General features: G+C 41.0%; 1 protein-coding gene across 5 annotated transcripts; it reads right to left on the reverse strand.

Moving 5' to 3' along the window:
- Positions 1–7,379: 7,379 nt before the first annotated feature.
- On the reverse strand, positions 7,380–26,099 carry LOC115581358 (zinc finger protein 420-like). 5 transcript variants are annotated; one of them, XM_030416386.1, is made up of 3 exons: positions 25,108–26,099; positions 24,872–24,939; positions 7,380–8,518 (listed from the first exon to the last, which is right to left on the reverse strand). In XM_030416386.1, exons 1-3 carry the CDS (start codon positions 25,961–25,963, stop codon positions 8,489–8,491), a joined length of 954 nt encoding a protein of 317 aa, XP_030272246.1. In that variant the 5' UTR covers positions 25,964–26,099; the 3' UTR covers positions 7,380–8,488. The 5 variants fall into 5 exon arrangements, 4 of the variants coding, with proteins under 4 accessions (XP_030272246.1, XP_030272244.1, XP_030272245.1 ...); XM_030416384.1 differs by having other exon boundaries at positions 7,380–9,356; XR_003984025.1 differs by having other exon boundaries at positions 7,380–8,502; positions 23,939–26,099.
- Between the last annotated feature and the right edge of the window lie 1,856 nt (positions 26,100–27,955).

The raw sequence follows: 27,955 nt of genomic DNA on the forward strand, positions 1-27,955 counted from the left end.
AAGTCCATAGAGGCCCTTTCTGTAGAGTCTGTGCACTCTACATACTGATATAATTCAAAAAGGGGTTCCAAGTTTTATAAAACAACAGAGGTTTGTCCTTAAGCCAGTAGGTCAGTGCTTCCAGGGGAATAAGTTCCATTATACCCAATAACCACTGTGAGAGCTTAGGAGGTTTGTCAGAGATCCTCTGAAGTAGGATACACCGCCTGGCAGCACACTGAAGAACATCAAGCAGTCTCAGCACACAAGGTTTTAGATTCAGTGCAGGATGTAATCCAAGGATGCAAGACAGTGGAGTGAGATACAGCTCTTTACCAAATATGTCGGAATTTTCTTTGCAAAACTTTCTCCAAAAATGTTTAATACAGGGACAGTCAAAGATGCACTGGCAGTATGATCCCTCTGAGATCTTGCATTTATTACAGTGTAGGAGACACTACTTGACAATAAGGGTGATTAATCACTGGTGATCAATCATACACTCATAAATGAGGGCACCACCTTCGTTGTTTAGCTATTTTGAATAATCCGAAGAACATTATTCAAAATTCAACTGTACAAGTTTGGCTTAAACAGTTCAAATCAATTCCAAATCAATTTATTCATTCTCATATTCTGAAGCAGTGACTTCTTTGCACATATCCATCGGTTGTCCAAATTAAAATTAAGTTCCAGACAAAGACAAACGATTATATATGTTTATTGACTAAATAATTTGGGGTAAAATAAATGAAATGGCAATTTTAGACCAACAACAACAGATAACAGAAAATGTAAAGATTGTAATTAGTAAAGTAATAAAGTTATGTGACTGTCGGCAGATGGTAAAGTTAAAGGGTTGGGTTTTATATATATCAAATATTATGGGAGTAATTTTTAATACTAACGAGACCCTAATCTCAATTCTCTTAAGTTCATATGATAGAAGTCAGAACTTAGAAGTCAGAACCTAGACAGAAGTCAAAGCTTTAGACACCAACTCTGATTCTCACGTGTGTGGATCCAGCTGTATGAAGACGTTCAGCCTGTTTTGTCTGGGAGTCAGGAGGTCCTGATGTTTGGTTTCCTTGAGAGTTCTGGGTTGGACTACGGTTCAGCATGTCAGTCCAATAGCCAGAGGGAAGGCCGGTACTCTGTTGAGGAACTCTCGGTTCGAAGGCCCAGCCGGGTTTCCGCCTTGGGAGCGCTGGGGGCAGAGTCGGTCTCAGCTGTGAGCACACAAAGTCTCTTTTGTTGGAGACTCCTTGCAAGGCTTCTGAATCAGACAATAACTGCAACGTTCTTCATCAATTGATCGTAGTCTTGAAAAAGCATTTTATTTGTTGTTCCGAGTGGTGGTTCTTAAGTTCTGATTCTTAAACTAATTCAACTTCTTTTAGATCAGGCGGTGATACTTTAACGTTATATCAAAATCTAAAATCAAAAGGAAAAGAATTTCTATTAAAAACTTGGATAAAAGTAAAGCACTTAAAGCAGTGATTCAATTTGCTTATCTTAGAGCTTGTTGTGTAGGAGACTATCACTTAGATAGAAAAAGGGTTAATTAATTACTGGTAATTAGTTGCAGTTTATACGGGACACCACCTTCGTTTGTTAAGCTAGTTTGAATAATCCGAAGGACATTATTCAAATTCAACTGTACAAGTTTGGCTAAAACAGTTGAAATCAATTTAATCAGTCTCTTATTCTGAAGCAGTCACTTCTTTCCAAGTCTCCATCGATTTTCCACTTCAAATTAAACGTGCACAGACAACGACATAAGGTTAAATATGTTTATTAACTAAATAAATGCAGAGTAAATGATATGAGATAATAATTCGAGTAAGTAAAAGTAAAAAAGTAAAAAGTAAAACGAGTAATCACAAATGACAGAAAGGTGAAGATTGTGGGAGTGAGTTATTGAACAACGGACTTCTAAACGATGGTGGATTTGACTTTAACACTTCGTTCATTCATAAAATCACGGGAGTAATTCCTATCCTAACGGTACGATATGAGAAATTTTCTATGAGTTTATAAAGTAGAAGTCAAAGCTTTATAGACACCAACTCTGATCTTTGTGACTCCCGCTGTGTGCAGAGAATTCAGCCTACTTGTTTGTAGAAGGGGAGGTCTGCGGGGTGTCCCTCTGATCCTCTCTCGTCTTGGCTGCAAGGGGCAACAGCTTTTTGGCCGCAGGCCAATGACGCGGGGATTCCTTGTGACGTCACTCTCCTGCCCAACGGGATTCCGTTTGAGTGCGTGGCTGCGGGCGGGCTCGGCTGGATGTCGACTTCTCTGGTCAGCTGGATGTGCTGTTCCAGCTTCTTGAACAGTTCGATTTCTGTACCGGACTTTTGATCAGCGTCTTAGTCAGAGTCTCTTTGGAGTGGTGAAGATTTAGCTTTGACTTATTAATGGATTTCTTGTTTAAAAATAACTGAAGGATGAAACGTTGGCTGGCGAATCATCCTTAGTCACGAAATACAAGAATAGACAAAAATGGCTTCTTCTGAATTTGAACACGATACTTTAGTCATATATAAGAAGCAAAAGAAAGTAACTTCGCCCTTGCCTACGTTTTCAAAATAAAAGTTCTCTCAAAAGCGAAAATCCTCACTTGGAAGAATATGCAACCAGTGTTTCAGATTCTTCAGAGCAGGTCGCAAAAACTAAGCAAGGCACGGAGTCAAATGTTAAAAAATAAAAGAGTGACGCGGCGTAAAAAAAAAAAAATAGAAGTAAGGAAAAACAAGGGAAAAACACGATCATAAAAAACGAGAAAGCAGGAGAAACAAGAGTGCAAGAGCGAGAGACACGATGTGTCCGTCTTTTAAGGCTTAGTAGTAGGCAGGTCCGAGGAGTGGCTTGGCCAGTCACTTCCTCCGGTGATGTCACAGATCTAATCGCAGACTTATCAATTACTGCTGAATTGAACTATCCTTCTGAAAGTTTTAAGATCGCGGTTGACTGTTCACCTAAATCCACCATAGTTTTTACATAAACCTTTCGGTTACATGAATAAAAGCAAATAAACGAAATTGCTTGATAGGAAAAAGGAATAATCAGTTATAATACATGAAACACACGGATACATGACCTCTGCCAGCATTGATGGCTCAAACCTGTTCATACAGTGCTGACTTATACATTCAAAACATATATCGGAGGAAAGAGAAAAGTATAGATAAACAAGATTATGGATTACATTACTTAAGCAAGTCCTCTGGGAACTATACCGAAGCTTACCACAAGGTGGCACTGTGGCTCCATCACTCATTCAGGTATTAATTCAGAAATTTATAATTTTGGTTAGGATTACATCAGGAAGATTATAAACATATCAAAACGTAGGTCTGGTCGAGCTGTTGAAAAATATATCATTAAGGCAAAGGTAAGACTATAGCTTGGTATCTTTCTTGGATTAGGAAAGAGATCAGGACTCTTTTCTCTTCTGCTGGTATGGAAATGTTTATGGCTTTCTTTTACGATCCTTGATTTCACGGTGACATGGAACAGTCAGATGCTGGTGGTTATCTTTGACACACGGCTCTTGTCCTTCTAACCAGAAATTGGGTGAAGGGATAGTTAGTCCACAGATAGGCTTTTGTTGGGAAGTCACAGTTTATAATGTAAGAGATGATTTTGTCATGAGGTTGAGAAGGGAGAGAATTAGAAAAGGGGAAGCAGACCCTCGTGATAAAGGACACAAAAGGGTTCAGGAGGAGGGGGGAGGTCACACAGACCCACAGCCGGGCCTCCTGCGAGGAGAACAGCATGGGCCGGGTTCCTACAGTTGCAAAAATAAAAGTAAAGATTATACTTTAAAATAAAAAGGAAAGAAAGAAAAGAAGAGGTAGATGAGTGGGAGAGTGAAGAGGAGAAGCAGAGAAGAGGATAGGAAGTGAGGAGAAGAGGACAGAAGTGAAGAGAAAAAGAAGTAGACAGAAGAGAGGAGCAGAGCATGTCTCTGTTTTTATGACCTGCAGCAGACAGACCAAAGCGGCTGACAGTGTCACTGTCACTGTTTAGGCTCACAAATGTTTAATCTAACTAAACTATTGTTTTCAATGTTTAGAAATCGTGTTTTACCTTCTCAAAACTTCACCATGGCTTAATTATTATCACTCAAAAAGAATTAAAACATGATTAAGGCATAAAACACTTGCATATACAGTAGAACCAAGGACTTATGCATATTCCTTCTAGTTCTATCTTAAAAAAACACATCACAGACATTTTACTGGTAAGTAACAGAAGTATTACACACAAAGAGGAACTCGGATGGAGACTGGTGTGGACTGGAATGTCACACACAGGATCCTAAAACGGTTTAACCCGTGAGGGAGGGGACTGGATCATCCACCACTGGAAGTTGCATGCTCTCAGCCAATATTCAGCACACTGTACATTCTGCTCCACGTGACTGACTATTTACACCACACACCCCCTCCACAGCCACTCTTCTTCACCCCGTGCAAACAGCAGCACAGGGCACACCTCCGCTCACCAGTGCTCCCGTCCAACCCAATCAGTCATTAACCCTCCTACCTGAGACTTTCCCCCATACAGTCCATCACATCACACAGACCACCTCACCCACACTGTACATCCAAGGCTGTAAATATCAAAAACCTGTGCCCCATTTTCTGCACTCCTGCCACTCCCCACTCTACTCCAACCTCTAAACACCTGAAACTTGCCCTATTCAACACCCGCTCACTAACTAACAAAAGTGTCATCCTACATGAATTCATCACTGACAATGAACTGGACTTTCTCTGCCTCACTGAAACCTGGCACAGACCTCTGGACTATTTCTCCCTGAACCAAACCACACCCTCTGGCTACACTTACATCGACAAACCCGGCCTGTGGGGGAGTTGCTGCCATTTTCAGGAAAAACATAAAAATCTCCACAATCTCCATCCCTCCTGCTCAGTCCTTCGAGCATGTTGCCCTCAAACTGCCTGGTCCCACTTCCCTGGTCATCACCATCATCTATCTTCCTCCCAAACCAAACCACTCCTTCCTTTCTGACCTCGCCATCTTCCTCACCCAGCTATCCGCCATATCCCCCTCGATTCTCCTGCTCGGCGACTTTAACATCCATATTGATGATCCAAACTGCAAAAGTGCAATAGACCTCCTGGAACTGCTTCACTGTCTTCACTTCACCCAGCATGTCAACTTCCCCACCCACTGTCGCGGCCACATCCTGGACCTAGTCTGCTCCGCCGGTCTCACTCTCCACCAACTCACCGGTCTCAACCTCCACATCTCGGACCATCTGGCCATCATCATAGACTTTATCACTTTATGCAACTCCTTCCTGTCTTTCTTTCAGTCCAAAATCGACACCATCTACAGCCAACTCAGCAACCCCCCCGCTACCTCTGACTCTCAACCTCCCGCCGCCCCGACCACTCCACCCCGTTCACAGTTCACTCTCATCTCCCCCCTGGAACTCCTTCCCATCATCACTAACATGAAAAGCTCCACATCCGTCCTGGACCCCATACCATCCTCCATCATCAAACTCTGTCTCCCAGCAATCTCTCCACTCATCGTCACCATCATCAACTCCTCCCTCATTTCTGGCTATGTCCCCCAAACCCTGAAACTGGCTGCTGTCACCCCCATCCTCAAAAAACCCGGCCTGGATCCTGACACCATCTCAAACTTTCGTCCCATCTCAAACCTCCCTTTTCTGTCAAAAATTCTGGAACGCGTTGTCGCAGCGCAAATCAAAACCCACCTCCGCACTCATGAACTGTATGAACCATTCCAATCTGGATTCCGCCCACAACACAGCACCGAAACCGCTCTCTTGAAAATCACAAACGATCTCCTCCTCACTGCAGACTCTGGGCACCTCAACATACTGATCCTCCTTGACCTCACTGCAGCCTTTGACACCATCAACCACTCCATTCTCCTGTCCCGCCTACAAACATCACTCAACATCACTGGTTCTGCTCTTTCCTGGCTTAAATCTTACCTCACCGACAGACATCAGTTCATCCACATTAACAACTGCACCTCCTCCACTGTCACCCTCCCTCAAGGCGTCCCCCAGGGCTCGGAGCTTGGTCCTCTCCTCTTCATCCTCTTACCTATTCCCCACTGGTTCCATCATCCGCTGTCATGGTCTCCCCTTCCACTGCTAGGCTGACGACATCCAAATCTACATTTCTACAAAATCCATCACCCCTGTCACCCACTCCACCCTCACCAACTGTCCGACAGAACTAAAATCATGGCTGCAAACTAACTTCCTTCAACTGAACTGTGACAAATCTGAAATCATACTCATCGGCCCAAAATCCCTCGACACATCGACCCAGAACTTCTCCCTCAGCATTGATAACACCACCCTGTCACCCTCCCCGTTCATCCGCAACCTTGGTATCATCTTCGACAATAACCTCTCATTTGAACATCACATCAGTCGCCTCACCCAAACTGCTTTCTTTCACCTCAAGAACATCGCTCGCCTTCATCCATTACTCTCCTTCTCTGCCACTGAAACTCTCATCCATGCATTCATCACCTCACGACTCGTCTACTGCAATAGCATCCTCTATGGCTCATCATCCAAGGTTCTCAACAAACTTCAGTACATTCAAAACTCAGCTGCCCGCCTCCTTACCCACACCCGCTCCCACAAACACATCACCCCTGTTCTGCAAAACTTACACTGGTTCCCTGTCCCATATCGAATCAACTTCAAGCTCCTCCTCCTCATCCACAAAGCCCTCCATAACCAGGCCCCTTCCTACCTCACAGACTTGCTCCACCACCACACTCCCTACCGCAACCTCCGATCATCTTATGCAAACCTCCTCTCACACCTGCTCAGGACCAAGCACCGCACCTGGGGCGACAGAGCTTTCTCTATAGCCACCCCCTCCCTCTGGAACGCCCTCCCCAAACACATCCGTGACTGTTCTAACCCATCCACCTTCAAATCACTACTCAAGACCCACCTTTTTAAATCTGCTTTTAACCTGCAACAATAGCTGTTTTTCTCTGTGCCCCCCATCAGTTTTCGTAAGCACTAACACACAGTTATTTGCACATTGTTTGTTTGTCCCTCTATGTACTTTTCATTTATTTCTCTTTCTTTCTCTTTGCACTGAGCACTTATGTACTATTCCTCTGTATTTGGTTTTATGTAAAGCGTCTTTGAGAGCTGTAAAAGCGCTGTAAAATGTATTATTATTATTATCTTTACCCCAACCAACTTCTTCTCCCACTTCCTGTCACCTGATGTGGAGAGAGAGGACTCTATTGTGCTTGACCTAGTTTGACCTGAGGGAAAGGAGTTCATCTTCTTTTGTGGGGGGGGGGGGGGTAAGGCTTGTGTTCCTACAACAGTATTTAGAAAGTGAAGGAAGTGAATGAATGAATAGTTTTATTTTGGTTACAATATAAAATACTTACAATATGTGCAATCAACTGACAAAATATTACCATACATGCTTCCACTCAACATTTTCTCACAACAAAATTTTAAACAAATTCTGTAACCAAAAAAGGACCCGGCTGAAGCCGAGGCTTATTTTTGCCTATCCTGTACAATCCATGAAATAACCCAGAATATCAGTAATACAAAGAAGCAGGAAAAAACACAAATATTTACTCTAAATTCTTCTTCTTAGTCATGTCACATGTCAGTCATTTTACATTCCAATCCTTAATTATTTAAAATTTCAATGTTTTTTTGAAACTCAACAGTAGATCACTCCATTCCATAATTTAACTCCCAAAAATGAAATGCATCTATATTTAACATTAGTTCTCACTTTACATATTCCAAAGAATTTTTAAAAAAAAATGTTGAACACAGATGGGAAGACTTTTATTCATTGCTTGAAATAGTATTTCTAATGTTTTTATGTATACAATATCTAAGAATTTTAAGATGCCAGACTTTATAAATAATTCATTAGTGGTTTCGCGAAAGGAAGCTTTATAATTATTCTGATAACTCTTCTCTGGAGTCTAATTATAGGGTCTATATATGTCCTGCACGTATTTCTCCAAACTTCAACACAATATGACATATAATCTGGAGCATCTGGGTAATTTTGAATTGAGATTCCTTCACTTTATTGGTGGACAAACAGCCAGATGAGCTCAGCCACACATCACCCCATTCACCATGTGAGGTTGTTCCCCCAGGTCAGCCTCCCAGAGCAATTAACTCATTAATCATCATGTTAACAAATATGGCAGATCAGCATGAAGATAGACACATAATCATATTTTGACATCTTCTCAAGGGGAAATTGTTCACATTCAGCATCAGCTCATCATTTCTCCTGTGTATATTGATCCTCTGAGGATTCTTCAAGTAGCTCATTTAAAGTTAAAGTTCTGCAATTATAAATGAAACACTAGAACTGAACCACCTCCAACATATTTTGCAAATACAAGGCTACTCGCTGTACGTGTCATCAAATGTCTCGTCAGAGCAGATCAGACAAACTTTCCCCAGACAACATTATGGTTTCTCACCTGTGTGAGTTCTCATGTGTCGATTCAATTCAAGAGAAGACTTGAAATCTTTTCCACATGTTTTACAAGTAAACGGCTTCTCACCTAGGCCTGGGCGATATGGCTGAAAAATGTATCATGATATAAGTGTTTCATATCAGACGATAGCGATAATTATTGATTTTTTTTTACCCATTTGAAATAAGTAAAATTTGAAAAATAACCCTCTAAATGCTGACTACAGGTGAGACTTTTTTGGGAAAAAAATCATTTTCAAAATTTCAGAATCAGAATCGGGCCTCACACTGTATTTCACCACTCGCAGATCAGCTGTTACTGACAGTTTAGTGAAATTATCGAACCTATTTTCTATTGATATTGATCACGTGTCTATAGCAATTGATATTGTTATCGTTTTATTGCCCAGCCCTATTCTCACCTGTGTGGATTCTCATGTGGACTGCTAAGTGTGCACGACGGCCAAAAGCTTTTCCACATGTTTTACAAGTAAACGGCTTCTCACCTGTGTGAGTTCTCCTGTGACAAGTTAAGTTACTGGTTTGTTTGAAAGCTTTTCCACATATTTTGCAAGTAAACGGCTTTTCACCTGTGTGGACTCTCATGTGTCGATTCAATTCTTTATGAGACTTTAAAGCTTTTCCACATGTTTTACAAGTAAACGGCTTCCCACCTGTGTGGATTCTAATGTGATCTGCTAAGTTTGCATGTCGGCCGAAAGCTTTTCCACATGTTTTACAAGTAAACGGCTTCTCACCTGTGTGGATTCTCATGTGATCTGCTACGTGTGTACGTCGGCTGAAAGCTTTTCCACATGTTTTACAAGTAAACGGCTTCTCACCTGTGTGAGTTCTCATGTGGACTGCTATGTGCATACGTAGCCTGAAAGCTTTCCCACATGTTTCGCAAGTAAACGGCTTCTCACCTGTGTGGACTCCTATGTGTCGATTCAATTCAGTAGTAGACTTGAAAGCTTTCCCACATGTTTGGCAACAATATGGTTTCTCACCTGTGTGAGTTCTCATGTGAACTGTTAAGGTACTATTTGCACTGAAAGTCTTCCCACATGTTTTGCAAGTAAATGGCCTCTCACCTGTGTGAATTCTCATGTGTTGATTCAATCTGTACTTAAACTTAAAAGTCTTCCCACATGTGTCACAGTTGAAGGACTTTTCACCTGGGTGAGTGTTATGTTGAATGTCTGATGAGTTTTTTGCATCATCACTGTGACTTTTGCTTCTGTGACGTCTTTCCTTTTTCTTCGGCTCTCCATCTCCAGCTGATCCTGAGTCTCCATGTTCTCCTCCTTTCTGGTCTGGGCTCTCAGCTACATGAGAGTTGTTAGAGAGGAGCTGGTGGTCACTTGTTCGTTCTGCTTCACTGTGGTCACTTTCCTCATAAGCTGGAGTCAACATGACGGTATCCGTCTCCACCTTCAGTACAAGCTGCTCTCCCTCCCGACTGGTGCAGAGTTCCTCCTGTTCCTCTTTAATCTCTGGAGGCTCTGGGTCCTCTTGGTCCAGACTGGAGTTCCTCTCCTGGTTACAGAGCTGCTGGTCAGCCAGAACCTCCTCCTCCTTACAGACATGTTGCTGTGGGAGCTCTGGAGGGACACACAACAAAAGACAGACAATATTTAATCATCCAATCAACCTTTATTTATCCTCCAGAGAACATTGAGAGGCAACCCTCATTTACAAGGGCATCAAGGCCCACAGAACAAAGGCCGAATAACAACAAGTAGAAATACTCAGAAAGTTTCAGCAGCTTCCAGGTCATGAGTGCAGTCGAGTTCCGCAGCTCAATGATGATCATTACTGCGGGACTCTACTGCAGTCGGTAATCGACTCACAGGGTTTCCCCACAACAAGGAATGCTTCTCAGGTGGTGAGTTTTGTTTATATTTTCCGACAAATACGGCAACGATATCAAATGTTTGATGCCTTGAAATATGTGCTGCGACCTTATTTCCTCGACTACGAGGTTCATAGTCGAATCAGACCTCTCCGAATCGAATTGTCGAATCGTCGACTATTGGAGGTCAGCCCGACTGGGTGATTCAGGAAACTGTCACTTGTTTTCTTTACTCCATGTTTTATTTAATTTGGGCTTTTAAAGTCCTCCGTAAGAAATGTTTTAAACATGTTCCGAAATGTTTAGACTGATCAGAGTATGTTTTCCCGCAGGTCTTTCAAAGGAACAGCTTCTCACCTGTGTGGGTTCTCACATGGACTTTCAAACGAGACGACTTGGAAAAGGTTTTCCCAAATGTTTCAAAAGAATATGGCCTCTCACCTGTGTGGGTTCTTATGTGAAGGGTTAAGGAACTATGATGCCTGAAAGCTTTCCAGCAGGTTCTCACTTGTGTGGGTTTGAAGGTGTGCATTCAATTGGAACTTAAACTTAAAAGTCTTCCCACATGTGTCACATTTGAAGTACTTTTTACCTGGGTAAACATGAGCTGTGTGATGTCTTTTCTTTTTCTTCTGCTCTCCATCTCCAGCTGATCCTGAGTCTCCATGTTCTCCTCCTTTCTGGTCTGGGCTCTCAGCTACATGAGAGTTGTTAGAGAGGAGCTGGTGGTCACTTGTTGGTTCTGCTTCACTGTGGTCACTTTCCTCATAAGCTGGAGTCAACATGACGGTATCCGTCTCCACCTTCAGTACAAGCTGCTCTCCCTCCTGACTGGTGCAGAGTTCCTCCTGTTCCTCTTTAATCTCTGGAGGCTCTGGGTCCTCTTGGTCCAGACTGGAGTTCCTCTCCTGGTTACAGAGCTGCTGGTCAGCCAGAACCTCCTCCTCCTTACAGACATGTTGCTGTGGGAGCTCTGGAGGGACACACAACAAAAGTAATAAGAGCTCAATATCATGGTAAAGAAATAGACATGTGAACTACGGCTGCACAATATATCGTCTAAGCATCGCCATCGTGATGTACGTGTGTGCAATAGTCACACCGCAGAGCCTGCCGTGTAGGACACAAATGAACTCATCTAATTTTTTTTTTTTTTTAAAGATTTTTCCGGCATAGACACCTTCACCAAGCAGTAGACAGATAGGAAATATGGGAGAGAGAGGGGGATGTGACATGCAGCAAAGGACCTCCGGCCGGAATCGAACCGGGGTCGGCTGCGTATATATGGCATGCGCTCTAACCACTCGACCACCTGCGCGCCCAACTCATCTAATTTTAAGGGTACCTGACACACACTGTGCAGGCAGAGTCTGCATGCACAGCCATCCACCAATCACATTAGTTCTTAATCAGTGTGCCGAAGCAGACCAGCCCCTGCACATGGAGTGAGTCGCTTGTAACGACATTGAAAAATGAGCAATGAACAAGTAGAAACAAAAAGAAAAGCAACACAGTTATCTGGAATTCTTTCGGCTACAATAAGGATGATAATGACCAAACACGTGTTCGGTGTCAACAGTGCCTTGCATCTATGCCACAACAAGAGGTAACACAACTCATTTGTTCGACCATTTACGTCGGTACCACACAGCAGAGTCCTGCACAGGTCTTATTTTGAAAACCTGTTCGTACACGACATACTTAAAACTGCATACGTCCCGTTTTCCTACAGTAGCACAAATTACATTTTGAACCGAGCTGACCCGCTATAAATTGTTACCGACGCCAGACCCAACCAAAGGAAAATTAGACAGACGTAATTTTTAGTTATGAAAGTAAGCCAGCTGGGGAATGGAAGTTCTGGGAGGGCGCAAGCACGCATGAATGAGCTCATATGAAATATAAATGCTGATCATTTAGAAATGCAGCATAACAAAGTGCTATTCAGGTCATCTGATCGAAAAATTCATGTATTTTTTCATATTGCAATATATATTGCAGGGTTAAAAAAAAAATCGCAATGTCAGTTTTTTCCAATATTGTGCAACCCTAATGTGAACAGATTAGGACCAGTGTAAACTGACCAGCCACCACATTAAAACCACTGACAGTGAGGTGAACAGCATTAGTCATCTTGTTATATTGCATTGTTCTGTTGAGAAGATTAATACCAGAATATATATATAAAAAATCTGGGAGTATATGCAAATTCACAATACATCTTGAACTTAATGTGTTTTTGTTTTTCCAGATTGAAAAGGTTCATAATGTAGAAAAATATATGCCAAACTTCACCTAAAAAGTACAAATCAAATCAAATCAAATCAAATCATTTATGATTTTCTATGATTTTGATTTGATTTGATTTGATTCACCTAAAAAGTACCTATTGAAGAGTGTTGTTGTGTTTGCCCACGCTTTGTGTAACATACAGAGAGAGTAGAGACATGTTGTGTTTACTACAGGTATATTCTCCACTTCGGCAGAAAGATCATCACACATACAGTGCGTGTTCTGTTTTTTGGAATACATTTTCAAGTCTTTTGTGCTGCTTTCTTTGCGGTCTTCAACCAGAACGGCACCGAGGAGAGCCGAGCAGAGTGCACTCAGACACTACGGAGGCCCGGAGGGGGATGAACCAAAACCAGACAAAAGAAACGTTCCCCCTCGTTTCCACTCCAGGGCTCTGAACATTAGTGTTATTAAAATAAGAAACTTTTACTCACCTATCCTGTGTAACTTTACTTGGGGTTTCCAGCAGATATCCAGCATGACGCGCTGCCGATCGATCTCTTCCTCGTACTGGACGATAGTTGTTTTAAAAACTCTGAATATTTCTTCAGCAGCAGCAGTTAGTCGCTCGTTGACAAACTCTCTCAAACTCTCAACTGAACTCATTGTTCTTTAATTACTCATTCAATAATGAGCTGCGCTGTGACTCAGTACCGTCTTCACTTCATTCATTACACACAGCCAGCTAATGCTGCTAGCTGCTACTGTTTACTTCCGCTGGGTGTCACGCTCTAAAGCTCCGACAGGGGAAGTGCGGAGGCTTTTTTTGTTCCGCTTCAGACTGAAAACATTTAATTCAGAACTTGTTTAAAACATATCTGACTACAATTTTAAACTTGAAGAAAGATATTAGGCCAACAAATGTTCTCCACTTGCTAAGCAGAGTCAACAAGACTTTAATTATTTTTTAAAATAGTATTTAACGTATAACTGTTTATATAACTGCAGGACACGAGGAGCGAGTGGGACACATAAGACCGATTAACTCGATATTTAAAAAAAAAAATCTTTATTCCATTTCCAATTTGTACTACACAGAACATGGTGGACAAAACTAATAAAGTAAAAAAATTTTTTAAAGAAGATTAATATAAGAGAAAAAACAAGCTCAAGGACTGAAAGCTCAAACTGACAGTTGAAGGAACACGTAAGCAGATATCCAGGCATTACAGTGTTACTATATGGTGTTTGGTTGATACCAAAACTCAAGTGTGCATCTTTCTAGGGATGTCTGACCAGATAAGTCAATAGAGGCCCTTCTGTAGAGTCTGTGCACTCTACATACTGATATAATTCAAAAAGGGGTTCCAAGTTTTATAAAACAACAGAGGTTTGTCCTTAAGCCAGTAGGTCGTTGCTTCCAGGGGAATAAGTTCCATTATACCCAGTAACCACTGTGAGAGCTTAGGAGGTTTTAGTTTCAGTGCAGGATGTAATCCAAGGATGCAAGACAGTGGAGTGAGATACAGTTCTTTACCAAAAATGTCAGAAATTTCTTTGCCAACCTTTCTCCAGAAATGTTTAATACAGGGATAGTCAAAGATGCAGTGGCAGTATGATCCCTCTGAGATCTTGCATTTATTACAGTGTAGGAGACACTACTTGACAATAAGGGTAATTAATCACTGGTGATCAATCATACACTCATATATGAGGCACCACCTTCGTTGTTTAACTATTTTGAATAATCCGAAGAACATTATTCAAAATTCAACTGTACAGGTTTGGCTTAAACAGTTCAAATCAATTCCAAATCAATTTATTCAGTCTCATATTCTGAAGCAGTGACTTCTTTGCACATATCCATCGGTTCTCCACATTAAAATTAAGTTCCAGACAAAGACAAACGATTGTATATGTTTATTGACTAAATAATTTGGGGTAAAATAAATGAAATGACAATTTTAGACTAACAACAGCAGATAACAGAAAATGTAAAGATTGTAATTAGTAAATCAATAAAGTTATGTGACTGTTGGCAGAGGGTAAAGTTAAAGGGTCAGGTTTTTATATATTAAATATTACGGGAGTAATTTTTAATACTAACAAGACCCTAATCTCAATTTTCTTAAGTTCATAAGATAGAAGTCAGAACTTAGAAGTCAGAACCTAGACAGAAGTCAGAACTTTGGACACCAACTCTGATTCTCATGTGTGTGGATCCAGCTCCATGAAGACGTTCAGCTGTTTTGTCTGGGAGTCAGGAGGTCCTGATGTTTGGTTTGAAGCACTCTCGGTCCGAAGGCCCAGCGGGGTTTCCGCCTTGGGAGCGCTGGGGGCAGAGTCGGTCTCGGCTGGGAGCACACAAAGTCTCTTTTGTTGGAGACTCCTTGCAAGGCTTCTGAATCAGACAATAACTGCAACGTTCTTCATCAAATGATCGTAGTCTTGAAAAAGCATTTTATTTGTTGTTTCGAGTTTCGAGTGGTGGTTCTTAAGTTCTGATTCTTAAACTAATTCAACTTCTTTTGGATCAGACGGTGATACTTTAACGGTATATTAAAATCAAAAATCAAAAGGAAAAGAATTTCGTTCTATTAAAAGCTTGGATAAAAGTAAAGCACTGAAAGTAGTGATTCAATTCGCTTTTCTTAGAGCTTGTTGCAAAAATAAAAGTAAAGATTATACTTTAAAATAAAAATAAAAAGGAAAGAAAGAAAAGAAAAGAGAGGAGTGGGAGAGTGAAGAGGGGAGAAGCCGAGAAGAGGAGAAGAAGTGAGGAGAAGAAGACAGAAGTGAAGAGAAAAAGAAGTAGACAGAAGAGAGGAACAGAGCATGTCTCTGTTTTTGTGACCTGCAGCAGATGGACCAAAAGGGGGGGGTGACAGTGTCACTGTTTAGGCTCACAAAAGTTTAATCTGACTAAACTATTGTTTTCAATGTTTCATAATCGTGTTTTACCTTCCCAAAACTTCACCATGGCTTAAAAGTCGAATTTTGTCTACGTGAAAAGATGCAACATGAGGGAGAGTCACGTGGGAGTGCCGAACAAGATGGCTGCACTTTAGAAGTTGTCCAGAAACCCCACCAACTTAATGTAAATTAATTCGTTCGTTCGTTCTCTTTTCCGCTTTTTCCGTGAGGGTTGCAGGATGTTGCCGCTTTTTATCCCCCTGAGGGGTTGCAGGGCTTACTGGGGCCAAAATCCAGTTCTACTCATGGGCGTAGGCCAGGGTGCAACCTGAATGAGTCGCCAGCTCATTGCAGGACCCTTACTGATGGCAGTGGCTGCCACACAGTGTGCCAGCTGCACATCAGGAGCAATTCTGGGGTTCAGTATCTTGCTCAAGGATACTTCGACATGTAGCTCAGTCCCGCCCAGGGGAGCAGGGTATTTGAACCAGCAACCTTCCAATCACTGGTCCACCAGCTCTACCCACTGAGCTACAGCTGCCCCCCAGCTTAATTTGTTCATTCCTCAATAATTTTCAGCATCTCAGTGTTTAAGAACACTCCGTTGTTGTTTCTCATCATTTGAAGCACAGAGATGGCTTCCTCGAGATATTTTAGACCAGCATGGGGAAAGCCTGCAGCAGACTCTGGCGATGCTAGCCCAAAGCAGCCTGAGCAGAATACTAGCTTGGACATCCTTTTTACTGAAGTGAGTAAAGTGAGTGCCACACTGCTTACGGTCGCTTCGGACGTTTCAACAATCAAACAGACCACGGCAGAATTGAAAAATGCTGTTAACGCTATGCAAGTACGGCTGACTGAGGCGGAGGGCTGAATTTCCGACATCGAGGACACCGCGCAACAACTGGTGACCGACCGCGAGCTACATAGCAAGCGGATAGATACACTGTGGACTCGTGTGGAGGATTTAGAAAACAGGAGCCGACGCAATAATGTGAGATTGCTAGGTCTAACTGAGGGCAAAGAAGGGGACAACTTAAAGGAATGCATCGCAAAGATCCTTTCAGAGGGACTGGGCATGGACGTTGGCGGTGAGTTTGAAATAGAAAGAGCACACCGCTCCCCTGGATCTCGGCCAGATGACGACCAACCGCCGAGACTGATAATGATAAAATTTCTGCGCTCCTCTGCCAGAGATAAAGTTCTCAAAGCTGCACGAGAGAATGGGGGAACTGTATGGAGCGGATGCAACATTTCCTTTTTCCCAGACATAACCAAGGAGCTGGCCGAGAGGAGGAAAGCCTTTTTCAACAGCCAAACGAATGCTTCATGACAAGAAGGTGAAATTCAGGCTTGCTTTTCCAGCGACACTGGGATTTACATGGAGAGGGAGGAGCAGGAAGTTTCAGGATGCAACGGAGGCTGTCAAGTTCATCCAGCAACAAATGACTGATGGAGAACAATAGGCCCACTGGAGACAATCCGGACAAAGAATAAAAGGAGGATAATCCACGACAATTAAGCTACAAGGAGAGTTTGAGAGAGGTATGGTGGGGTTGGACAATATTTGTGTGGCTATCTGAACTAGGGAGCTAGTCGGTCATTCCACAGACCACATTGATGTATTTTTCTTTTTTCTTTTCTATTTCCTTTGGACTGACCTAAAAGGAAATGAGCCTCAAGTTGGTTTTTGGAGGCCTTTTTGTGTTACTGTGTTCTCTTTTACTGAAGAGGTTAGGTTTGTGTTGACCAGTTTGGTCTTGTCTGTTCTTTTGAAAGTTGCAGATAATTTCATTATACTTAGTAATGGTACACAAAGCTTTGAATATAATACTGGTACAAGAAGGTCGGATAAAATGGTCATACTTGCCCATACTTGCATATATATTTTTTATTTTCTTAACATGAATGGCAAATAATTCCTCTGTTAAGGTGGTGTCCTGGAATATTAATGGTTGTGGGAATCCGATGAAGCGGAAAAAGGTGCTTTTATATCTCAAACATAAACAAGCCGATCTAGCTTTCATTCAAGAAACACATCTTAAAGATGATGAGGCTCAAAAATTTAGAAGAGACTGGGTAGGACAAGTTTATTATAGCTCTTTCTCCAGGAAGAAAAATGGAGTTCTTATTTTGGTACATAAGAGGCTGAACCTCCCAATGGTAAAGAAATTTAAGGATGCTAATGGTAGAATTATATGTCTTGAAACTGTCATAAATGGTATGCAATTAACACTCTGCAATATCTATGCCCCCAATACAGAAGACCCATCTTTTTTCCATGAGGTCAATAGCATACTGGGGAACACACAGGGGCAAGTGATTTTGGCAGGAGACTTCAATCAGGTTCTAGATGGTGCGCTTGATAAAAGCAAATTTTCAGGGACCCGAACATCAACACCTAAAGACAGAGCTGCCATTCGTACACTGATGGAAGACAATGGTTTGATTGATGTATGGCGATTGGTTAACCCAAGGAAACAAGAATATTCCTTTTACTCCCACTGCCACAAATCCTATTCAAGAATAGACTTTATTTTGATATCCCAAAACTTGATACATTCTGTCATAGACAGCAATATTAATGCCATGTCCCTTTCAGACCACGCACCTGTTGAACTATGTGTTAACATACACTCAGATAGACTAAGACGAGGTAGATGGAGAATGAATACTTTCCTGTTGCATGATGAAGTATTTAATAACGAACTTGCAGCAGATTTGTCATCATTTTTTGAGATCAATATGGGAAGCACAGACAGGGTGGCAATGGTTTGGGAAGCATCAAAAGCTTATGTTAGAGGCAAGCTCATTGCGCAAACTTCCAAGAGGAAAAAAGAACATAAAGATATTATTCAGAAACTGGAAGTAGAGTTAAGTGCAATGGAAAGAGAACTGGCCAGACACTATTCTGATAGCTTGTTTAATGACATTTGCAAATGTAAATTTAAAATACATGAAATATTTAATAAACAAGCTGAATATGCTTTGTTTGTTTTATGAGTCAGGGGAAAAAACAGGCAGACTCTTGGTGAGACAGCTCAAAAAACAAAGTACTGCACATGTAATTCCAGCAGTAAGATCGGGGGGGTCTCTGGTGACTTCCTCCAAGGGAATTAATGAGGTCTTTAAAGACTTTTATGAGAATTTGTACAAATCGTCAGGTACCCCAAATAAACTGTCACTGCAGAACTTTTTTATGAATACAAATTTTCCAAATCTATCACCTGAACAGGTAGCCTTAGATGAACCGGTGACCCAGGGAGAGGTGAGAAATGCCATTAGATCCATTAAATCAGGGAAATCACCTGGAAGTGACGGTTTCCCTGCCGAATATTATAAAGAGTTCATCGACATAATTGCCCCAGTACTAACCAATGTATATGAAAAAGCTTTTCAGACTGGCTCACTCCCGCCATCTCTGACTGACGCACTTATCTCACTCATTCCTAAAAAGGGTAGGGATCATACAGACCCTGCCAATTTTAGACCAATTAGCCTCATTAACGTGGATAGTAAAATACTGGCCAAAGTACTGGCCATACGGCTTGAAACAGTTCTACCATACATCATACACTCAGATCAAGTGGGCTTTATAAAGGTTAGATCTTCAACTGATAACTTACGAAGGCTCTTACATTTAATGTGGTTGAACTCTTCCAATACAGCTCCTGTGGTTGCTGTTTCGTTAGATGCTGAGAAGGCCTTTGACAGGGTCGAGTGGGGATTCTTACACTCGGCCCTGTCGGAGTTTGGTCTTGGCACCAGTTTCAGCAAGTGGATAAAAATAATGTATAATGCTACCAAGACAGCTGTCATGACAAATGGTGTGACTTGACCATTTTTTGATCTTGCCAGAGGAACCCGACAAGGGTGTCCCATTTCGCCACTCCTGTTTGCGATCGCTTTGGAACCTTTGGCAATTGCCATAAGAACAAACCCTTCCATTAGTGGAGTGATTGGTGGTGGTAGTGAGCACAAATTAATGCTTTATGCGGACAACATTCTTTTTCTGACCAGAGATCCTAAAGACTCATTGCCTGCGTTAATGAACACCATATGTGAATACTCTAAGCTTTCAGGCTACCAGATCAACTGGACCAAATCTGAGGTGATGCCCATATCCAAACACTGCCATCCACAGGTAATAACACAACATAACTTTAGATGGATTACTAAAGGCATGATCTACCTAGGTATTAAACTAAGCCCAGACCTACAGGAGATGACCACACTCAACTTTGATCCACTCCTTCAAAAAACCAAAACAAACCTGGGAAAGTGGGGGAAGTTGAACCTGACCCTGTGGGGTAAAGTAAATGTTGTTAAAATGGTAATAGCCCCACAATTCAACTACTTATTCATGATGATACCACTCAATATATCTGATCACATTTTTAAACAGTATGACAGTCTCATTAAAGACTTTCTGTGGGCTGGAAGGAAGCCCAGATTTAAGCTGAGCAAAATGTATGCACCCAAAGATAAAGGCGGGCTTGGTTTACCTGATCTTAGACTGTATAGCTGGTCGTTTGAAATGGCCAAGATAGCTAAACTCTGGAGTGGGACAGTGGATGGTTTAGAATGGGCTGCTATTGAAAAGGCTCTTGCCGTGCCATTCCACCCTATGTGTGTGATAACTCAGCAGTCAAAGGATAAACAGAGAGATCATAATCCAATTATTAAACACTCTAGGGAGGTCTGGGCAAAAGTTCATAAAGTCCACAAGCTCTCACATTGCAAACAGCAATATGCCACACTTTGGTTAAACCCAGAAGTGAAAATATGGAAACAAACAATATTTTGGAGAAGATGGTTAGACAGTGGAATACACACAATAAGCAATCTCTATAAAGATGGTATAATTAAGTCATTTGCTGAATTAGCCCAAGAATACAATCTACAAGAGAAGTGTGACTTTTGGAAATACTTGCAGGTTAGACATTGCTTAATGAAGAAGTGTCAACCAAATGAAACCAACAACCCAATAATTGACTATCTCCAAAACCCAATTAACCACAAAGCATCAACATTCTATACTAATTCAATCTATTTAACCAGTAGCTCATGTAACAATTTGAGGTTAATCTGGCAGAGGGACCTTAATTGTCAGATTGATGAAGATACATGGAAACAAATTGTGGCTGATAATGGTAAATATATCAAGGAAACTAGAGGTGAATTCACTCAGTATAAAATTTTACACTGGTATTACTGGACACCATGTAGGCTTTTCAGAGTAGGACTAATAAGTACCAACACATGCTGGAATTGTAAGACAGAGATGGGCACATTCATACATCTCATATTGGAATGTTCTACGGTCAACCCATTTCGGCGAAGTGTATTGAAATTCTTAGAGGCGTGGGTAGGAATATCCTTGCCACTATCCCCACGTCTTTGCCTTATGGGAGATAAAAACAGAAATTCCAAAATTGACCAAAAGCGTTCATTCAGTGTTGATGGTGGGGACAACCTTAGCTGCCAGAATTATTCTGAGACATTGGAAAGCATCCACTACCCCAACATTTAATGAGTGGAAAGCTTTGATGAGTGAAACAGCATCATGTGAGATTATGTTGGCAAGAATAAGGGGCAGGGGACATGTGACCCTAGGAAGCTGGGAGTATTTTATGAACTACCTGACCTCTAACTATTAGGCTGTTTGTTTGCAATCCCTCACCTCTGTATTTTTGTATTATTGTATATTGTATTGTTATTCTCTTTTTTTTTTTTTTTTTGTTCATGGTGTATTTATTGAAAGTTTTTTCTTTTTACACATAATAAAAGAAATAAGAAAAAGGCCACGAGGGACAGGTTAGAACAACAACACATACATATAACCAGAAAAGGCAAAATAAGTAATAAATAAATTAATAAAATAAATAAAATTAAAATATATATACATATATATATTAAAAAAAAAATGCATTTATACACACATATACATGCATATATATGATAATAAAAATAGATAAATAATGATAATAATAATAAAGAAAAAAAATGGTAAAAAGGAAAATGAAAGAAAATAAATAAATAAACAAGGGGGGGTCTCACACACATACATCTAAGCACATACAAGAGCAGATACGTGAGGGAGTTCACAGTCACAGAGTAGATGTACAGTAAACTTACAGTGTCTGGAGGTGGTAAGTCAAGACCCTCTACATGTAGAAGGAACGGCTGCCACAATTCATTAAATTTAGATGCAGAACCTCTCTTTAAGTGTCGAATCTTTTCGAGTTTTGAAAACGTTAGTATGTCCCTGATCCACAATGACTGTGATGGTGGGTATTGTGATTTCCAGTGTCTCAAAATTAGACGCCTAGCGATCAAACAGAGAAAAGCAAGAAAATCAGATTGGGGTTTTGATAATTTAGTGGGATCTGATAAGACACCGAATACGGCCATGAGCGGACATGGTTCCAGGGTTTTTTGAAATACATCAGAAAGAGTAGAGAATATAGAAACCCAGTATGCATGTAAAGATGGACATGTCCAAAACATATGAATAAGAGTGCCACGATGTTGTCGACATTTAACAGATAGTTACAAGTGTTTGGTCAGATGGAGAGCAAAGAGAAAGAATTGCATTATAGAGAGAAGATATTAACCCCTTCATTGCCGTGGGAGCCCGTTATTCTTTTTTTTTTTCTTCTCTTCTTTAACCAGGGACACCTAACCAATGTGTCATTTTGCTGTCCGACCTTACTGTGTGTGTAAGCTGTGCCTAATGAGCTATGTACCATGTTTAAAAATAAAAACGTAAATTACAAAAGAAAAAGATGCAACATGAGTACAATCACTTATCACTCAAAAAGAATTAAAACATGATTAAGGCATAAAACACTTGCATATACAGTAGAACCAAGGACTTATGCATATTCCTTCTAGTTCTATCTTAAAAAAAACACGTCACAGACATTTTACTGGTAAATAACAAAAGTATTACACACAAAGAGGAACTCAGATGGAGACTGGTGTGGACTGGAATGTCACACATGGGATCATAAAACGGTTTGACCCGTGGGGGAGGGGACTGGATCATCTTTACCCCAACCAACTTCTTCTCCCACTTCCTGTCACCTGATGTGGAGAGAGAGGACTCTATTGTGCTTGACCTAGTTTGACCTGAGGGAAAGGAGTTCATCTTCTTTTTCTTTTTTTTGGGGGGGGGGGGGGGGGACCTTGTTAAGATGCAGAGACAAAAAGGCTTGTGTTCCTACAACAGTATTTAGAAAGTGAAGGATTACATTTATTCCGTAGCACTGGTGTAATGAATGAATGAATGAATAGTATTATTTCGGTTACAATATAAAACACTTAAAATATGTGCAATTAACTGACAAAATATTACCATACATGCTTCCACTCAACATTTTCTCACAACAAAATTTTAAACAAACTCTGTAACCAAAAAAGGACCCGGCTGAAGCCGAGGCTTATTTTTGCCTATCCTGTACAATCCATGAAATAACCCAGAATATCAGTAATACAAAGAAGCAGGAAAAAACACAAAAATTTACTCTAAATTCTTCTTCTTAGTCATGTCACATGTCAGTCATTTTACATTCCAATCCTTAATTATTTAAAATTTCAAAGTTTTTTTGAAACTCAACAGTAGATCACTCCATTCCATAATTTAACTCCCAAAAATGAAATGCATCTATATTTAACATTAGTTCTCACTTTACATATTTCAAAGACACACAACCCTCTTAAATTATAGTTTTTTTTCTCTTAGTTTAAAACATTTTTGAACACAGATGGGAAGACTTTTATTCATTGCTTGAAATAGTATTTCTAATGTTTTTATGTAAACAATATCTAAGAATTTTAAGATGCCAGACTTTATAAATAATTCATTAGTGGTTTCGCGAAAGGAAGCTTTATAATTATTCTGATAACTCTTTTCTGGAGTCTAAATATAGGGTCTATATATGTCCTGCACGTATTTCTCCAAACTTCAACACAATATGACATATAATCTGGAGCATCTGGGTAATTTTGAATTGAGATTCCTTCACTTTGTTGGTGGACAAACAGCCAGATGAGCTCAGCCACACATCACCCCATTCACCATGTGAGGTTGTTCCCCCAGATCAGCCTCCCAGAGCAATTAACTCATTAATCATCATGTTAACAAATATGGCAGATCAGCATGAAGATAGACACATAATCATATTTTGACATCTTCTCAAGGGGAAATTGTTCACATTCAGCATCAGCTCATCATTTCTCCTGTGTATATTGATCCTCTGAGGATTCTTCAAGTAGCTCATTTAAAGTGAAAGTTCTGCAATTATAAATGAAACACTAGAACTGAACCACCTCCAACATATTTTGCAAATACAAGGCTACTCGCTGTACGTGTCATCAAATGTCTCGTCAGAGCAGATCAGACAAACTTTCCCCAGACAACATTATGGTTTCTCACCTGTGTGAGTTCTCATTAGGGATGGGCATGATTAATCGACGATTGATTAATCGATCATTAAGAATTTCATCGATGACGTTATTCTTTTATCGATAAAACTAATGCAGGTTCTATTGCGTAGTGTGAGTCTTGAGGAATGCAATGAATGTCGCTATGTGGCAGCAATCCAACATTTTATCACATGGGGCAATGTTTGAAAAAAATGCCACAGGCCTACTCAGTTACCTGCGAGTTTCCGTGTATTTCAAAAGTAAGGTTAATCATGAAAAGTTCACGGCGAAGTGTGTCGTGGGACCATTTTGATTTAAAAAATGACTTAGTTCACCGCCAACACTGCGAAGCTGTGTGTAAGTACAACTCGTCCACGACTCAAAATGATGTACCACTTGAACGACGCGTATCCGACCCTGGTTAGTGGTGGTGCATCCTGCTCTCAGTCCCAACCTAGCATAAACTCGGTGTTAGCATGGACACGGAGGAGCTGTAAAAGTTGCTCTTACCACAGACTGCTGGACCGCTTTAACAGCTGAGAGCTACATCACCATCACCTGCCGCTACATCAGCGAAGACTGGCAAATGAACTCAGCGGTCCTGCTCACAGAAAGCCTTCCAGGCCGGCTGACCACCTCGCTGATAAAATAAATGAAGCTGTAGAGCAATGGGGACTTGAAGACCGCATTATTGCCTGCTTTGCTGCCAACAGAGTGAACTGGATTTCCGTTGCCTGCTTTGCACACACACTCGAGTTGGCCATAAATGACGGATTTGCACTGTATCTATATCGGGTAATATCAGCGGCTAGCGGCTTTTGAAAATAGCCTATAAATAGTGAATTTTAATATAAAAATATTAATGATTAATCGAAAATCGATCGTTAATTCTCCCGACGATCGATCAAGACAATTTAATCGAATGCCCATCCCTAGTTCTCATGTGTCGATTCAATTCAACAGAAGACTTGAAATCTTTTCCACATGTTTGGCAAGAATATGGCTTCTCACCTGTGTGAGTTCTCCTGTGATAAGTTAAGTTACTGGTTTGCTTAAAAGCTTTTCCACATGTTTTACAAGTAAACGGCCTCTCACCTGTGTGGATTCTCATGTGTTGCTTCAATTCAGTACCAGACTTGAAAGCTTTTCCACATGTTTTACAAGTAAACGGCCTCTCACCTGTGTGGATTCTCATGTGGACTGCTACGTGTCCATGTTGGCTGAAACCTTTTCCACATATTTTGCAAGTAAACGGCTTCTCACCTGTGTGAGTTCTCCTGTGACGAATTAAGGCACTGGTTTCCCTGAAAGCTTTTCCACATGTTTTACAAGTAAACGGCTTCTCACCTGTGTGGACTCCTATGTGTCGATTCAATTCAGTAGTAGACCTGAAATCTTTCCCACATGTTTGGCAACAATATGGTTTCTTACCTGTGTGAGTTCTCATGTGGACTGCTATGTGTGTACGTAGCCTGAAAGCTTTCCCACATGTTTTGCAAGTAAACGGCTTCTCACCTGTGTGGATTCTCATGTGGACTGCTACGTGTCCATGTTGTCTGAAACCTTTTCCACATATTTTGCAAGTAAACGGCTTCTCACCTGTGTGAGTTCTCCTGTGACGAATTAAGTTATTGGTTTCCCTGAAAGCTTTCCCACATGTTTCGCAAGTAAACGGCTTCTCACCTGTGTGGACTTTTGTGTGTCGATTCAATTCAGTAGTAGACTTGAAATCTTTCCCACATGTTTGGCAACAATATGGTTTCTCACCTGTGTGAGTTCTCATGTGAACTGTTAAGGTATTATTTGCATTGAAAATCTTTCCACATGTTTCGCAAGTAAACGGCTTCTCACCTGTGTGAGTTCTCATGTGGACTGCTATGTGCATACGTAGCCTGAAAGCTTTTCCACATGTTTTGCAAGTAAACGGCTTCTCACCTGTGTGGATTTTTATGTGTCGATTCAATTCAGTAGTAGACTTGAAAGCTTTCCCACATGTTTGGCAACAATATGGTTTCTCACCTGTGTGAGTTCTCATGTGAACTGTTAAGGTACTATTTGCACTGAAAGTCTTCCCACATGTTTTGCAAGTAAACGGCTTCTCACCTGTGTGAATTCTCGTGTGTCGATTCAATCTGTACTTAAACTTAAAAGTCTTCCCACATGTGTCACAGTTGAAGGATTTTTCACCTGGGTGAGTGTTATGTTGAATGTCTGATGAGTTTTTTGCATCATCACTGTGACTTTTGCTTCTGTGACGTCTTTTCTTTTTCTTCAGCTCTCCATCTCCAGCTGATCCTGAGTCTCCATGTTCTCCTCCTTTCTGGTCTGGGCTCTCAGCTACATGAGAGTTGTTAGAGAGGAGCTGGTGGTCACTTGTTGGTTCTGCTTCACTGTGGTCACTTTCCTCATAAGCTGGAGTCAACATGACGGTATCCGTCTCCACCTTCAGTACAAGCTGCTCTCCCTCCCGACTGGTGCAGAGTTCCTCCTGTTCCTCTTTAATCTCTGGAGGCTCTGGGTCCTCTTGGTCCAGACTGGAGTTCCTCTCCTGGTTACAGAGCTGCTGGTCAGCCAGAACCTCCTCCTCCTTACAGACATGTTGCTGTGGGAGCTCTGGAGGGACACACAACAAAAGACAGACAATATTTAATCAACCAATCAACCTTTATTTATCCTCCAGAGATCATTGAGAGGCAACCCTCATTTACAAGGGCATCGAGGCCCACAGAACAAAGGCCGAATAACAACAAGTACAAATACTCAGAAAGTTTCAGTAGCTTCCATCTCATCTGACCCACTGACTCCAAATCAGTGCCGAAATGTCTTCCTAACAGGTTGAATGAGACACACCTCTTTCTGTTGAGTTTTAGTGCTCCTCACATGTTTCGGAACGTTTTGTGTGTAAAATCATCATTTTCTGAGCGGAGTTTCGCCGCGGTCTTCTATAGAACGGAGCCCAGCCGTGCAGCGGACACTCAGAACCTCCGGAGTCCCGGAGTGGAATGAACCAAAACGAGGGAAACACTCGTATGTTCGCTCCATGTAGTGAAACGTGGCTGCGATGCATATGTCCCCCTCTGTGGCCACTCCAGGGCTCTGAACATTAGTGTTATTAAAATAAGAAACTTTTACTCACCTATCCTGTGTAACTTTACTTGGGGTTTCCAGCAGATATCCAGCATGACGCGCTGCCGATCGATCTCTTCCTCGTACTGGACGATAGTTGTTTTAAAAACTCTGAATATTTCTTCAGCAGCAGCAGTTAGTCGCTCGTTGACAAACTCTCTCAAACTCTCAACTGAACTCATTGTTCTTTAATTAATCATTCAATAATGAGCTGCGCTGTGACTCAGTACCGTCTTCACTTCATTCATTACACACAGCCAGCTAATGCTGCTAGCTGCTACTGTTTACCTCCGCTGGGTGTCACGCTCTAAAGCTCCGACAGGGGAAGTGCGGAGGCTTTTTTTGTTCCGCTTCAGACTGAAAACATTTAATTCAGAACTTGTTTAAAACATATCTGACTACAGTTTTAAACTTGAAGAAAATTATTAGGCCAACAAATGTTCTCCACTTGCTAATCAGACTCAAAAAGACTTTTAATGATTTTTTCAATGTCTTACATTTTGTTTATATTCATTAAATTTATCATATTTAACACATTTCTTGGTACTCTTTTCTAAACTGCTACTTTGAATTAACAGCTAATGTTTCAAACATGGAAGCTATTGTATTTAACATATAACTAATTATATGAAACAGGACACGAGAAGCGATAAGTGGGACACATGAGACAGGTTAACTCGACTTTTTTCTAAAGATATCTTTATAACTTTTCCATTTTGTACAAGAAAAGCATTGTAGAAAAACATAAAAGCACCTCATACTACACAGACCACCAAAAAAATAATCTAATGAGTAAAAATAAATTCAAAGAAGATTAATATGAAGTACAGAAACATGTAACATATATGTAAAACAAACAACAGGGCTGAAAGCTCAAACTGACAGTTGAAGGAACACATAA

The sequence above is a fragment of the Sparus aurata genome, chromosome 5, assembly GCF_900880675.1.
Source record: "Sparus aurata chromosome 5, fSpaAur1.1, whole genome shotgun sequence".
In the NCBI taxonomy this organism is placed as follows: Eukaryota; Metazoa; Chordata; class Actinopteri; order Spariformes; family Sparidae; genus Sparus; species Sparus aurata.